Below are 13996 nucleotides of genomic sequence, written 5' to 3'. Positions count from 1 at the left end.
TAACAACAAAAAAGTCTAGTTTGATTAAGTGAGATCAGTCATATGGATCACTCTGAAGATCAAGATGAAAAATTTAAAGGTGCACCACAACACAGGGTTCCAGAACCTGATCAATCAAAAAAACAAATGAATGAATCTGAAGATAAGCCTAGGTACATGGATCACCCGAAAAGTCTTGACCAAAAATTCAAAGGTGCACCACGACATAAAGCTCCAGAACCTGATCAATCAAAGAATCAATATGAAGGTAATGTTGGCTACATGGATCACCCTGAAGGCCTTGATAAAGAATTCAAAGGTGAACCACAACACGAGGCTCCAGAACCTGATCCATCCAAGAAACACAAGAATCATTCTAAAGGTAATGTTGACTACACAGATCACCCTGAAGGCCCCAGCCAAAAACCCAAAGATGCACCACAACACAAGAGTCCAGAACCTGATCAATCACAAAAACCAAATAATCAATTTGAAGATGAAGTCGATTACATGGATCCCGCTAAAGCCCCTGACCAAAAATTCAAAGGTGCACCACAACATGAAGCTCCAAAACTTGATCAATCCAAGAAACAAATAAATCAATCTGAAGGTAATGTTGACCACATGGATCTCCCTGAAGGCTCTGACAGAAAAATTGAAGGTGAACTACAACATGAGACTCCTAAACTTGATCAATCCAAGAAACAACTAAATCAACCTGAAGGAGAGGTTGGCAACATGGATCACCCTGAAGGCCCTGACCAAAAGTTCAAAGGTGCATCACAACCCAAGGCTCTAGAACCTGATCAACCCAATAAACAAATGAATCAATCTGAAGCCAAAGATACCCCAAAATCAGATGACAAAGGAAAAAAAAGTCTGCAAACCACTGAAAAAGTGGTCCCTCCTGAGGTAGGACCACAAAAGGAAGAAACTGAAGATGAAGATAAAATCAATGACACAGGTAATCCTTAATTAGGGACAGTTTTCTTCAAAAAATGGTTAGTTAATATTCATGTAAGATTTATTAAATTAAGAGTAAAGTCATCTATGTTCGCATTGAATGAGTATTTCATACATTTCAACTTATAGTAAAACTATCTGTTGAAAAAAGTGTGTTTTGTCTATACTCCATATATATCTCTTGATGTTAGCTGCGATACTATTCCTTAATTGATTTGTAGGACATGAAAGCATTCCTGGAAACAAGAGTTCAGAAGATTCATCCAGTCACTTAAGTGAAGCCTCAAAAGATCAAGATAAAGGTGAAATTGCACCAAAGAAGAAGCCTTTTTGGAGTAACTGGGCTGCTATTGGTGATGTTTTCAAGGCTTCTATACCCAAACAACCTAAAACTAGCTCTTCCAAAAGTGAAAAGCAACCTGAAATTGACCTTCCTGATGAGAAACAGCAAGAGCAAATAGAGGTTAAAATCCATGAAGCTGACACAGGTACCAACGATAAACTAGTCATGTAATTAAATAAAATATGAGTAAATTATTTTACACTATAGTTTATTTTCAAGAAAACACTGCTTGGCTGATTTGATAAAAAGAATATTACCATATTGGTGTATAGTTTAGTCTTCATCTTCACGATAATTGTTCTTGGTTTCGAAGATGAGTCATAAGGGAATATGCCACAAAACTAAACATATCTAACATTCATAGAGAAATATATCAATCTACATCATCTAATCTATTGCATTGAAATGATGTTGTACCTTAATGTGTTGGCAGAACCAGCAGAAGTTGTTGCTACTGAAAGCACACCACTTATTTCGACAACTGTAGCATCAAGTAATAAGACATTGGAAATTCTTAAAAGCATTGTGTACGGTGGTTTGCTTGAATCGTTGGCAAGTCTTAGTGTTGTGACATCTGCAGCGAGTGCTGACGCTACCACATGTATGTTCCACATTTTACATTTCATTCCACATTCTTCTTTTTCTTTTTAAAATATTGCTATTTTGGTCATAAGAGGAACTTAATTGTTTATGTATACTTCAAACCATACTATTTAATTAGACTAGAGCCAATAAATATTTACGTAACCTTATAACTTGAACGTAAATTTTTTATCTGCTTTTTTAATTGTAATTTAATATTACGTATTGTCAAATGTTTACAAAATCACACATGTTTAATATTTATGAGAAAAAAAATGAAACAATTTTTTAAAACATTTTTCATAATCGACTAACAATATACTTGTTGATATACTCCTCTTAGCACACTCACTTTTATGGATTCAAATATATTGAAAACTACAAAATTATGAGAAAGAATAATTAAATAGGTTATAAATCCACCAAATTTTATATTTTTAATAAATTTTAATTAATAAAAATGTGTTTAAAAAGTGTCTACAGTATATGGCTAACATTTCTCTACTTTAAGTTTCACACATAAAGATGTCTGCAAAAGTGTTGGGAAAGATAACCAGAATAATAACAATTAAGCGGAAGCAAAATTGAATCTTCTTTTTTCCTGTATAAAAATAATAGGCTTTGGAAGCAACAAGATAATTTCAGCCGGATGCACAAAATAGAAAAATAGAAATCAAAAGGCACAAGTTTTTAACATGGAAAAACCCTCAAGGTGAGGTAAAAATCTCACGAGACCTAGTCCAATAAAAACTCCACTAATAATAATCAATGAATACACTACAAGTCCTCTTGGAATCACCAGAGAACCAAAATATATAGAAATTGGTACCAAACACTTCTTCTCCAAAGTTGGTTACTCCACTCCTTCTCATAGAATTTTTCTTCTTCTCTATTTTACAAAGAGGCACAATGCACGGAGATGCAAGGCTCTCTGATTTCTCCTTCTTCTGAAAGTTTGATTTCACATGCCAAGAGTCACTACACCCGATGCTAATACAATTAGCATATTAGGCTTTTTTGTTTTTTATTTTATTTTTAATCAACGTGAGCCCAAATAAATTAGTGACCCACTTGACATGAAAGGTTGATCAAGTTCATTGTAGTTCTCAAAGCTTCACCCCAGAAGATTTTAGGTAATTTGGCATAAGAGAACATGCATATGATTCTATCATTAATTGTGCGGTTCATTCTCTCTACAATCCCATTGTGTTGAGGGGTCTTTGGAACTGTCTTCTCAAGCTTAATAATAGTGCTCAAATGGACCCCTGTATTCACCACCATTATCTGCTCTAAAACACTTCAACAATTTGCCTATTTCTCTTTCAACACTTGCATGAAAGTGTTCGAACACATCAAGTACTTGATCTTTGGATTTCAAAACAAAAGCCCACACTTTTCTAGAATGATCATCAATAAAAGTGACAAAATAAGTGTAACCACTAAGGGTTTTAGCATCCATAGTGCAAAAATCAGTATGAACTAAATCCAATATATGTGGCCTTCTACGTGGAGGATAAGTGCGGAAAGAAATTTTGTGTTGCTTACCAACAAGTCAATCAGAACAACTTTCAAGAGATGTACCTTCAATTGAAAGCAACCCTTGTCTTGCAAGAGTATGAAGACCCTTCTCACTCAAGTGACCAAGACGTTTATGTCATAAATTTGTAGAGCAATCCTCAATTGCATTCACTTAAGGTGTAGACAACTTAGCTGATATCCAATAAAGAGTATTCTGCTTCTCTCCCTTTGTTATCACCAAAGTCCATTTGGTGCACTTCCATTTGCCATTACCAAAAGAATTATGGTAACCATCTTCATCAAGTTCTTGTATTGAGATCAAGTTGAGGCGCATGTCAGGGATGTGCCTGACATTCTTCAAGTGTAACTTGCATCCGATATTAGTCTTCAACCAAATTTCTCCAATGCCAACAACCTTGCTTACCCCTTGATTTCCCATCTTCACTTGCCCAAAATCCCCGACAGTGTAGGATGTAAAGTACTCACGGTGTGGTGTAACATGAAATGAGGTAACAGAATCAATAACTCATTCATACTCCTGCAATGCAAGATTAATAGAATTATAATAATAAACAATGACAACTTCACCATCAGATACAATTATAGTAGTGTCTTTGTCTTTATCTTCTCTTTTATCATTACCTTTACCCCTTGATTTATCTCACTTAAGGAACCTGCACTCTTTCATTACATGTCCCATTTTATTACAATGGAAACACTTAATGACTTGCTACGATCATCATATCTATGTGAGTTTCTTTGATGGCTTCTCCCCCTTGATTTCATAACCAAAGCTTCATTATGAGTTGAAGAACTAGTCATTCCTTGTCCCTTTCTCTTAGTTTCTTCATTTAAGAGACTATCTTTTACCATATTAAAAGTCAGCTTCCCATTAGGAGTAAAGTTACTTAGAGATACCACCAATGTCTCCCAACTGTCTAGTAATGAATTAAGCAACAATAATGCCAATAGCTCATCATCTAATACAATCTCCATAGTATTCAACTAATTCACCAAATTCTGAAAATTGCTTAAGTGCTCTGCCACTGAAGAACCATCCTTGTATTTTAAGTTTACTAACTTTTGAATGAGGAACGCCTTGTTTTGTGCATTTTTAGACTCAAATAGCTCACTCAATTTCTTCCATAAGTTGAAAGTATTAGTCTCATTTGACACATGATGACAAATGCTTTGATCTATCCATTGTCTGATCATGCTAATAGTCTTTCTATTGACCTTCTTCCAATCTTCTTCAGATTTATCTTTTGGTTTGATGTCATTAGCCTCAATGGGATCATATAGGTCTCTACAAAATAACAAATCTTCCATTTGAGACTTCCAAATAGAGTAATTGATGAAATCCAATTTTATCATTGTACCAGCAACATTGCCTTCACCCATCTTCAGAAAAGAAACCAGAACCCCAACCGGAGCTTTGATACCAGTTGTTGGGAAAGATAACCAGAATAATAACAATTAAGCGGAAGCAAAACTGAATCTCCTTTTTTTGTATAAAAATAATAGGCTTTAGAAGCAACAAGATAATTCTAGCCGGATGCACAAAACAGGAAAATAGAAATCAACAGGCACCAAAATTTTTAATGTAGGGAAACCCTCGATGTGAGGTAAAAAATTTACGAGACCTAGTCCAGTAAAAACTCCACTATTAATAATTAATGGATACACCATAAGTCATCCCGGAATCACCGAGATCACTAGAAATAACTTCTCATTAATATAGTGGTTAACAATACAAGAAAACTCTCAAATAAGTATCTAATCAAATAATAGAGAGAACTAAAATATATAGAAATTAGTACAAAACACTTCTTCTCCAAAGTTGGTTGCTCCACTCATTCTCACATAATTTTTCCTTCTTCTCTCTTTCACAAAGAGGCACAATGTACGTAACACGACTCTCTAATTTCTCCTTCTGAAAAGTTAATCTCACATATCTAAAGTTACTGCATCTGATGCTAATATAATTAGCTTATTAAACCTTTTTTATTTTTTATTTTATTTTTTAATCAACGTGAACTCAATTAAATGATGAACCTTTTGATAAAAAGTTATGGGGATGCATCATTAACAACACAATTAAGAAGGTGGCCAGAGAGGGAAAAATAATACTATGTGCATAAAATTTGGGAATTCATCGCACGGTATCGGTGACAGTTCCATTATTTTGCAGTGAACATTGTGGCGCTGGCTATTGCAAATCTGATTGGTGGACTTTTCGTACTTGCTCATAATGTGAGTTATATCTTCAAAATATTTAATTCCGTGCTATTCGATCTTTATTATAGAACCTAAATTTTTAATTTAGTTTGGTTACAAAATTCAATTTATTATATGTCAAGTATTAATTTATTTTTTATAAAAGTATAATTTTATTAAGTATATTTATTGAGTTAAAAAATAAGTGAATTTCATTTTAAGTGGAGTACAAATAATATAATTTTTTTGTTTTTGAAATGTAAAATCTTTGAAAACATATATTAAATGTACCATTAATTTAGGAGTAATTTTAGAAAGAAAAAAAAAATAAATTTAAAACATATTTATTCATCTTAACTATTAAAATTAACTTTTCTTAATCTTTGTGAATCAGTTATTTGTATCCTATAATAAGATATATAGTAAATGATATCATATATTTCTTTTCTTTCAATTCCCATCTTCTGACACTATATGTGTATATTAATATGTTATTTAGTATTTCATTCGTCTTAAAATGACTATAATTTTAATATTTAAAAAATGTAAATAAAAAAACATAATTCAAAATATTTTAATATTTTAATATTTTATTATTTATTATCGTAAGTTATTGCTTGCACTGAGAAACTGCTGTGTATGCATTTCAGCTGGAGGAACTAAAATCGGAACAAGTGGATCGATACATTGAGTTGTTGGGGCAGACGAAGAATTTCATTCTTCATGCTTCTATTGCAGTCTTATCATTCATTGTTTTTGGATTAGTGGCACCACTGGTATATGGCTTTTCATTTCTTGAGAGTGATGAGAAGGATTTGAAGGTAGCTGCTGTTGCTGGAGCTTCTCTGCTTTGCATCATTCTGCTTTCCATTGCCAAAGCATACACCAAGAAACCAAACAGTTACTTGACATACTTCAAAACAGTGATGTACTATGTCACCACTGCTGCTGTGGCCTCAGTGCTTGCTTACTTAGTGGGTGATCTTATGGAGAAACTCATACAAAAACTTGGATGGTTTGAGTCAACGTCAAATTTTGGCATGCAGATTTCTGAGATTGGTGTCCAACAACCCACATGGGGTTCATACTAATAAGGTTAACACTTAAAGGAAGGTGTTGAGGACATTAATTGCTTGTTTGTTCTTCCTTGTTCATTTATATAATTGGTTTTTGTTTTGGTTTCATTGATAATGTTTTGTCATGTTATTGGACCACGCACGAGTTGAACATTATTTATTTATTTAATTTGAGTTATCTTGGATGAATTTTCATTTGACATTATCTAAGATGTACTGGTCAGGAAACATATTTAATATCGATTGAAATAGGTATTTTATATGGGTTGCATGACCAATATTCATCCTGTCGATATACAATGAGAAGTTTTTAAAATTTAATATTGAAACGGATCAAACATAATTTTCTACATCATGTTTAGAATACATGGTATAAAAGAGAGAAAAGTACGTACACCTTATAAGTACAGTTACACTTTAGTTATCAACTTTAGTACACCAAAGAAATGCCTTCTAAGCATGGATGTTTCACATAGATGAAATGTAATGTAACAGAGCTTCACTGACACAGTGGCTCACAAAACGACAGAGAAAGTTACTCTAAGTTTGTTGTGCAACAACGGTTGTAGTAAAGGCGTGTAAAATTTCCGGAATGGTGTTTAACAACATAAGAAACTTTCGAGGTAAATTTATTTTGGAGTTAATCACTTATACACACAGACAACTAATAAGATCTTTAAATAGTATCATGTCAGTTGCTTATTTAATGAAATAATAATAAAATAAACAACTTTAAAAATTATAACAAAAAATAAAACTAATTTTTAAAAACTACAAACTTATTGTAATTTTTAAACGTAAAATCATAAATTAACCACGCTAAACCTTTCTATAATGAATTTATATATACGGCTTATAGTTGGAAACGTGCCACACTGGATATCTTATTATCTTCAGTAAATCTTATTATGTCTCTCAGCCACCTGTAAAGACGAGATAAGATCTAACTGGATCCATTTTCTGTTGACCTATACTTATAATTTTGCGATTGCATTTCTATTAAATAATAAATATACCTAATTAAGGCCAAATTATAAAACCATTTGGCCATGAATAATTGTTCCTCGGTCATACATAATATTGGTTTAATTATTAGTTCCCATTTATCATACAGCTCATGCATGTTTAGATTCTTAAAGAAAATCACGGAACAGCTCGTGTTTATATTACAAATATTAATTGTGTGCTATTTAAATAAATAGTGGATCGGTTGATAAGTAACATGTAATCTTATATTATTATAAATGTAAAGGATACGGTTTAAATGAAATATATTTAGATTTCTTCGATTAAAATTAGATTTCAGCAAGTTATAAATATTTGCATTAAGCATCAACTTTCTCTATAGAATTGAATCTTCGATTTGAATTAAAGAACAATACTAAATTCTAAAATATTACACTTAAGTGTTGTCCTTAATTTAAAAAAATGAAAATATTATCATTAATTTTTAAATTTATTTCAATTAAGAATATCTAATAACTGTAAAAAAAATTAATATGGCTATTACATTTTTATATAATAAATATTTTAAATATTAAATTAATAGAAATATAGATATATTTAAAATGCTAAATATAGAAATATATTATTTTGAATATTTAAATATTTAAATTAATTCTTAGAACCTGTCAAAAAGAAATCGTGAGAAAATATAGGCTGAATATAAAATGCAAACACTTGAGCTGTCAAAATTTCAATTACAATAAAATAATAATAAATACTTTTTTTTTTTGAAGCAAATGAACTTAACTCATTTCATTAATGATAAGAGATGCAATACATGGAGGAATAAAATCGAAAAAGTGGTGACTAGCGGAAGATCTAGCCACCCTTGCTAAAGTGTGGGCGACCCGATTGGCTTGTCTCGTAATAAACCTAACCTGAAGGTTTTGATGGGAACGTAACAGGGATCTACATTGATTTATAATGATCCCATATTCTGAGTGAAGAACCTGCGTGCTGTTGAGATGATCCGCTACTTGCTTGCAGTCCGTTTCCACACAGACGTTATCGTATGGAGAATGGATGAGATATTGGATTGTTTCCAACATAGCTGCTGCTTCTGCCTCATGGGGTGGTGGTAGGCCATGCTTCCATCCGGATATGGCAGTCTGGAATAATCCTCTTGTATCGCGGACACAAATACCGAACCCAAAGGTAGAGGAATCGTTGAAGAGCGCCGCATCAACGTTGCACGTGAAAGTGTCGGCTGGAGGTTTGGTCCATCTGTGGTTCACTACGGGGGAGGCAGTTTGCGCCAAGTTACTGTGTGCAGATCGCCATGCATGGAAATGTTGTTCCGTTAGCTGGATTGAGGTTTTTGGGGGAGGGGCACCCTCCTTCCATACTTTGTCATTTCTCCGCCGCCAGATACACCAAAGCATGAGGGTGAACGATGTTAAATCAGAACCTGTTAAGTGACCCAGCAGTTTCCACGTGGTGTCGATGAAGCTGATGCCTTGCTCTACTATATGGGCGATCCGCGGCCAACATCCTGAGTCTATCCATATGGATAAGGCGGCTGGGCAGCTATAGAAGAGGTGCCATTCGTTCTCTTGGTTTGCAGAGCAATGGGGGCAAGAAGACGTGCATGGGACGCCTTTCTGTTGTAGGTTCAGGCGCGTGGGAATGCAACCTCTCAATAGTCGCCAGAGGAAAATCTGTGTTGAGTGAGGGATCTTCAAGCTCCAAAGTTTCATCCAGTCACCCTGCACTCTCAATGTATTGTTGGAGATGACATGTTCCATGAGATGGTGATATGCTGTGCGTACCGAGTAGGAGCCATTGGTGGTGAGCCTCCAAGTTAAGGAATCTGGGCGTGAGGGGTTCAACAGTGGTATAGATAGGATGGATTGAGCATCTTGATGATTGAAGAGAGTTTGAACTCGATGTGAATCCCACTTGTGAAGAGTGCGGTCAATGAGGTCGTGGACAGTGAGGGATTCGTATCCTTGAGGGGCTGTTGAGGTAACATACGAGCTATGTGAGTTGCGGAGCCATGGATCCTTCCAAATGTTAATAGAAGATCCGTTCCCTATACACCACCTGGCACCTTGCCTGACTAGAACCTGTGAAGCGTGGATGCTTCTCCAAATAAAACTTGGGTTGTGGCCCAGGCGGGCACCCAAGAAGTCCCCTTGAGGGAAGTATCTAGCTTTGAAGATCCGTGTAAATAGAGCATCTGGGTTGGACTGTAGATTCCACCCTTGCTTCCCAAGCATAGCCAAGTTAAAACCATGGAGGTGACGGAAACCCATACCGCCATACTCTTTCCGCATAGTGAGTTTATCCCAGCTTAACCATTTGATTCCTCGCCCTGTATGGTGGTTAGAGCCCCACCAGAAGGAGTTCAGCATCCTTTGAATTTCATCCTCGAGGCTGGTTGGTAAGAGGAAGGTACTCATACAATAGCTGGGGATTGCTTGTGCCACTGCCTTGATAAGGGTCTCGCGGCCAGCCTTGGAGAGATGTTTGCCTGTCCAGTGGTTGATCTTCTTCCATATGCGATCTTTGACGTAGGAGAACACTGCCTTTTTATTTCTGCCCACCATGGATGGGAGTCCTAAGTATTTTCCAGTGCCAATGCATTCGTGAACCCCCAGAATAGCGTTGATGGACGTGCGCGTTCGTGTAGTGGTATTTTTGCTGTAGTAAATCTCTGATTTTTGCAAGTTGATGGCTTGTCCGGATGCACTCTCGTATTGTTGAAGAATGGTGCGAAGAGTGGTGCACTCTCGTTCAGTGGCTTTGCAGAAAAGGAAACAGTCATCCGCGAACAGCAAATGTGAGACTTGCGGTGCGCCTCGACAGATTTTAGCCCCATGGAGATCCCCTCTAGCTTCTGCTGTTCGTAATAAGGAAGAGAGTCCTTCAGCACATAAAATATAAAGATAGGGTGAGAGGGGGTCACCTTGGCGTAGTCCTCGCTCCGGTGAGATAGGTCCAACTCCTTCACCATTAACCATGACATGGAACGTGGGGGAGGCATAGCACATACGCATCCAAAGAGCCCATTGGGCGTGAAATCCCAGTTTCAAGAGTAGAGCATGTATGTAGGACCAACTGACTCTGTCAAAGGCTTTACTGATGTCAATCTTTAGAGCAACCGTACCTGTTTGGCCTTGATGTTTGCACTTCATATAGTGGATTATCTCGGATGCTACCATTACGTTGTCAAGGATGGAGCGTCCTTCAACAAATGCAGATTGGGTTTGGGAGATGCATTGGTGTAGCACATCTTTGAGTCGATTTGCAAGAACTTTTGAGACTATCTTGTAAATGACGTTGCATAGTGATATGGGGCGCAGGTCCTTCATAGATGATGGTGCTTCAGTTTTTGGTATGAGGACAATGTTGGTTTGATTTAAAGGTTCTGGGAAGGAGCCTTGTTCCAACCATTGTTTCCCGGCCTGGTAAATTTCTGGCCCCAACAGTTCCCAGAAATGCTTATAAAAACCTGGGTTGAGCCCATCCGGTCCTGGCGCTTTGTCTGCATGCATTGAAAAGAGGGCAGATCGAAACTCGCTGATGCAGAATGGTCGTAAGAGATGCTCATTATCTGCAGTGGTGATGCGTTGAGAGAGAGAATCTATGACTGGGTCTGGCATGTTGGCGGAAGCTGTGAAGAGAGTATCAAAGTACGTTTTGGCTACGTCCATGAGTCCCAGTTGGTCGTGCACTACCACATGATCATCGCGGGTGAGTTTCTGTATGAGGTTGGTCTTTCTCCTTGCACTGGCTATGGCGTGGAAATATTTAGTATTGTTGTCACCATCCTTGAGCCAAAACAGTTTTGACCTTTGCTTCCAGAAGGATTCCTCCTACATGATAAGTGAACTGAGTCTTTCTTGAAAATCAAGGAGCCGGGATATGGACGCAGGGTCTTGCTTGTCTCTCAATGCCAAGATATGTTTCCTGCATGCTTCTATTGGAGCTCTAAAGTGAAGTCGGATCTTTCTCCCCCAGGCATCCATATCTGTTGCACAATGGTGTAGCTTGTGCAATATGTCGGGAGATTGTGCTTGTAGCCAATTGCGCGTCACTAGTGGTGTTAACGTTGGCTCTTTCAGCCATGCATTTTCAAACCTGAAAGCACGTTTTGGGCGTGTGTATCTTTGCCCCGAGAGATTGAGAAGGAGAGGGGAGTGATCTGACCTGGCAGCCACCACATTGAGGAGCCTACAGTGGGGGAAGATGTCCAACCAAGAACTTGTAGACATAGCTCGGTCCAGTCTCTCCTCTATTTGGAGTGGTGTTCCTTTGCTTTTGACCCATGTGTACTTGTAACCTTCCAAGGGTAGGTCGATCAGATTGGCGTCTGTGACAGCAGAATGAAAACCGTGTAGCAACCATGGAGGATGTGCATGGGTGCCGCGTTTATCATCATCAGTGAGCAGATCATTAAAGTCCCCCATGATACACCACGGGAGAGAGTTGTCTTGTGCTAGGTGGCGTAGAAGATTCCATGAATCTCGTCGTCGTGCTCGTTCAGGGAAACCATAGAAGCCAGTGAGGCGCCAAACAGGGTTGGATACGTGAGATACTTTCACGTTGATGAAATGTGGGGAATAGTTAATGAGTAGACAGTCAAAAGGTTTTTTCCAGAATAATGCTAGCCCTCCACTGTGGCCGGAGCAACTAACCGCAAAGGAAGAGTCGAAATTCAAACGGGATCGTAGTTCATCTATACGAGAAGCTGATACAAGAGTTTCACACAAGAATAGAACGTCGGGGTGATACGTTCTGAGTAGGTCAAGGAGGGTAGGAACTGCACGCGGGTTGCCTAGGCCCCGGCAGTTCCAGCTGAGGAGACTCATGATCCCTGGTAGGCCTGATTCCCAGGGCCTACCGTTAAAAAATGAAGAGTGGAGATGCTGGAGTTTGTGTCTTTTAATGGGGAAGAGTGCTGGGCGTCGTCATTTGATATGGAAGCAACTTCGTGAAGATCATTAAAACCACGTTTTTTGCTAGTTGTTGTGATGTTTAGATCCTCATGGTCTTCTTCCATGGCGGAGTGATCAGCGCTGCCAGGTGGAGTGGGAGAAGTATTCTTGCGTTTGGGTGCAGTTACCATATTTTGAAAGATTTGAGCCATAATATCTTTCCGTTTTTGAATTTCCATAATATCCGGAAATTGGGTTGGTTGATTATGATCAGGAATAGTCCCCCCCTGATTTACGTGGAAGCCCAGATTTTTTGCATGGGAAAAGATATCATGTCGATAATCTTGGCCGGATTCATCCCGCAGCCACCGCGAGCTTCCGCCGCCGTTTCTGTTGTCGGCTCGGAGTGTTGCATTCCAGTGGCGTTTCCCGTCATCCTTTGGCAAGGCGAAAAGGCTGTCGCAGCAATCCTCTAAATGGCCCATGACGCCACAGAAAAAACAAAATATCCCTAAACGTTTAGGGATAAATAGACTCTTAAATAATATAAAATGCCACAACAACCATTCTAACAGTTACAATAATAATAAATAGACTCTTAAATAATATAAAATGCCACAACAACCATTCTAACAGTTACAATAATAATAAATAGACTCTTAAATAATATAAACATTTACTTTATATTTTATTATTTATACTTTTTTTATCAAATTATATATACTTCTCTTGCTTTTATTTCTCTCTCTCTCTCTCTTTTTTTTGTTATATTTTTATCTTTCAAAGTATAGATTAATATTTTTAAAAAAAAATTGGTCTTCACCAAAAATAATTCTATTCGATTAAATTGAAATATAATTTTAGATCAATTGATCATGTGTTTGATTTTTTTAATGCGATGATCCACTTGTTTATGTTTCGTCTTTGTTAGCTTGCTTGTGATGATCTCTACTTGGCATCCAGTCATTGAAAAGGTTAAAAAACGTCTCTCTCGATGGAAGTGTACAACTTTATCCTTTGGTGGTAGAATTGCTCTCCTAAAGTCTGTCTTACACTCTATCTCGATATATTTTCTTTCCTTCTTCAAGGCTCCCAAAGGTATCATCTCTTCCATTGAGTCTTTGTTTAAATCCTTTTTATGGGTGCAGATCAAGATAACAGAAAAATAAATTGGGTAGCTTGGGATGTTGTGTGTAGAGACAAAATTCACGGTGGGTTGGGGATTAAGGATTTGACGGCCTTTAATTTAGCACTTTTGGGAAAATGGTATTGGAGAATGTTAGTGGAGAAAAATAGTCTTTGGGTGAGAGTTATTAGATCATTATACGGTATCGCTTCTCATTTGCCAAATGGGAGTGGTGCAAAGGGCTCAAGATGATGGGTAGATCTAAATAGAATTGAAGAAGGAGATTTGGTGTGTAATAAGTGGATGT

At 37.1% G+C, this 13996-nt stretch overlaps 2 protein-coding genes and 1 long non-coding RNA gene across 3 annotated transcripts; 1 reads left to right on the top strand and 2 right to left on the bottom strand.

The window, feature by feature from the left end:
* Positions 1 to 1690, bottom strand: LOC145955415 (uncharacterized). The gene is made up of 2 exons (XR_014432033.1): positions 1543 to 1690; positions 1 to 1376 (listed from the first exon to the last, which is right to left on the bottom strand). It is a non-coding gene; the product is annotated as an uncharacterized LOC145955415 (long non-coding RNA).
* LOC109806064 (uncharacterized) lies at positions 43 to 6883 on the top strand. Its single transcript, XM_083070059.1, has 5 exons — positions 43 to 943; positions 1164 to 1430; positions 1719 to 1886; positions 5577 to 5638; positions 6253 to 6883. The coding sequence occupies exons 1-5, from the start codon at positions 43 to 45 to the stop codon at positions 6691 to 6693; spliced, it is 1839 nt and encodes a 612-aa protein (XP_082926185.1). The 3' UTR covers positions 6694 to 6883.
* Positions 6884 to 7016: 133 nt separating this feature from the next.
* LOC109802620 (putative ribonuclease H protein At1g65750) lies at positions 7017 to 11987 on the bottom strand. The gene has a single exon (XM_020364037.2). It carries the CDS (start codon positions 11337 to 11339, stop codon positions 8427 to 8429), a length of 2913 nt encoding a protein of 970 aa, XP_020219626.2. The 5' UTR covers positions 11340 to 11987; the 3' UTR covers positions 7017 to 8426.
* Between the last annotated feature and the right edge of the window lie 2009 nt (positions 11988 to 13996).

Source organism: Cajanus cajan, chromosome 3 (assembly GCF_000230855.2).
Source record: "Cajanus cajan strain Asha chromosome 3, NIPB_CcT2T_4, whole genome shotgun sequence".
Lineage (NCBI taxonomy): Eukaryota > Viridiplantae > Streptophyta > Magnoliopsida > Fabales > Fabaceae > Cajanus > Cajanus cajan.
This window is presented reverse-complemented; position numbering and strand designations above follow the sequence as displayed.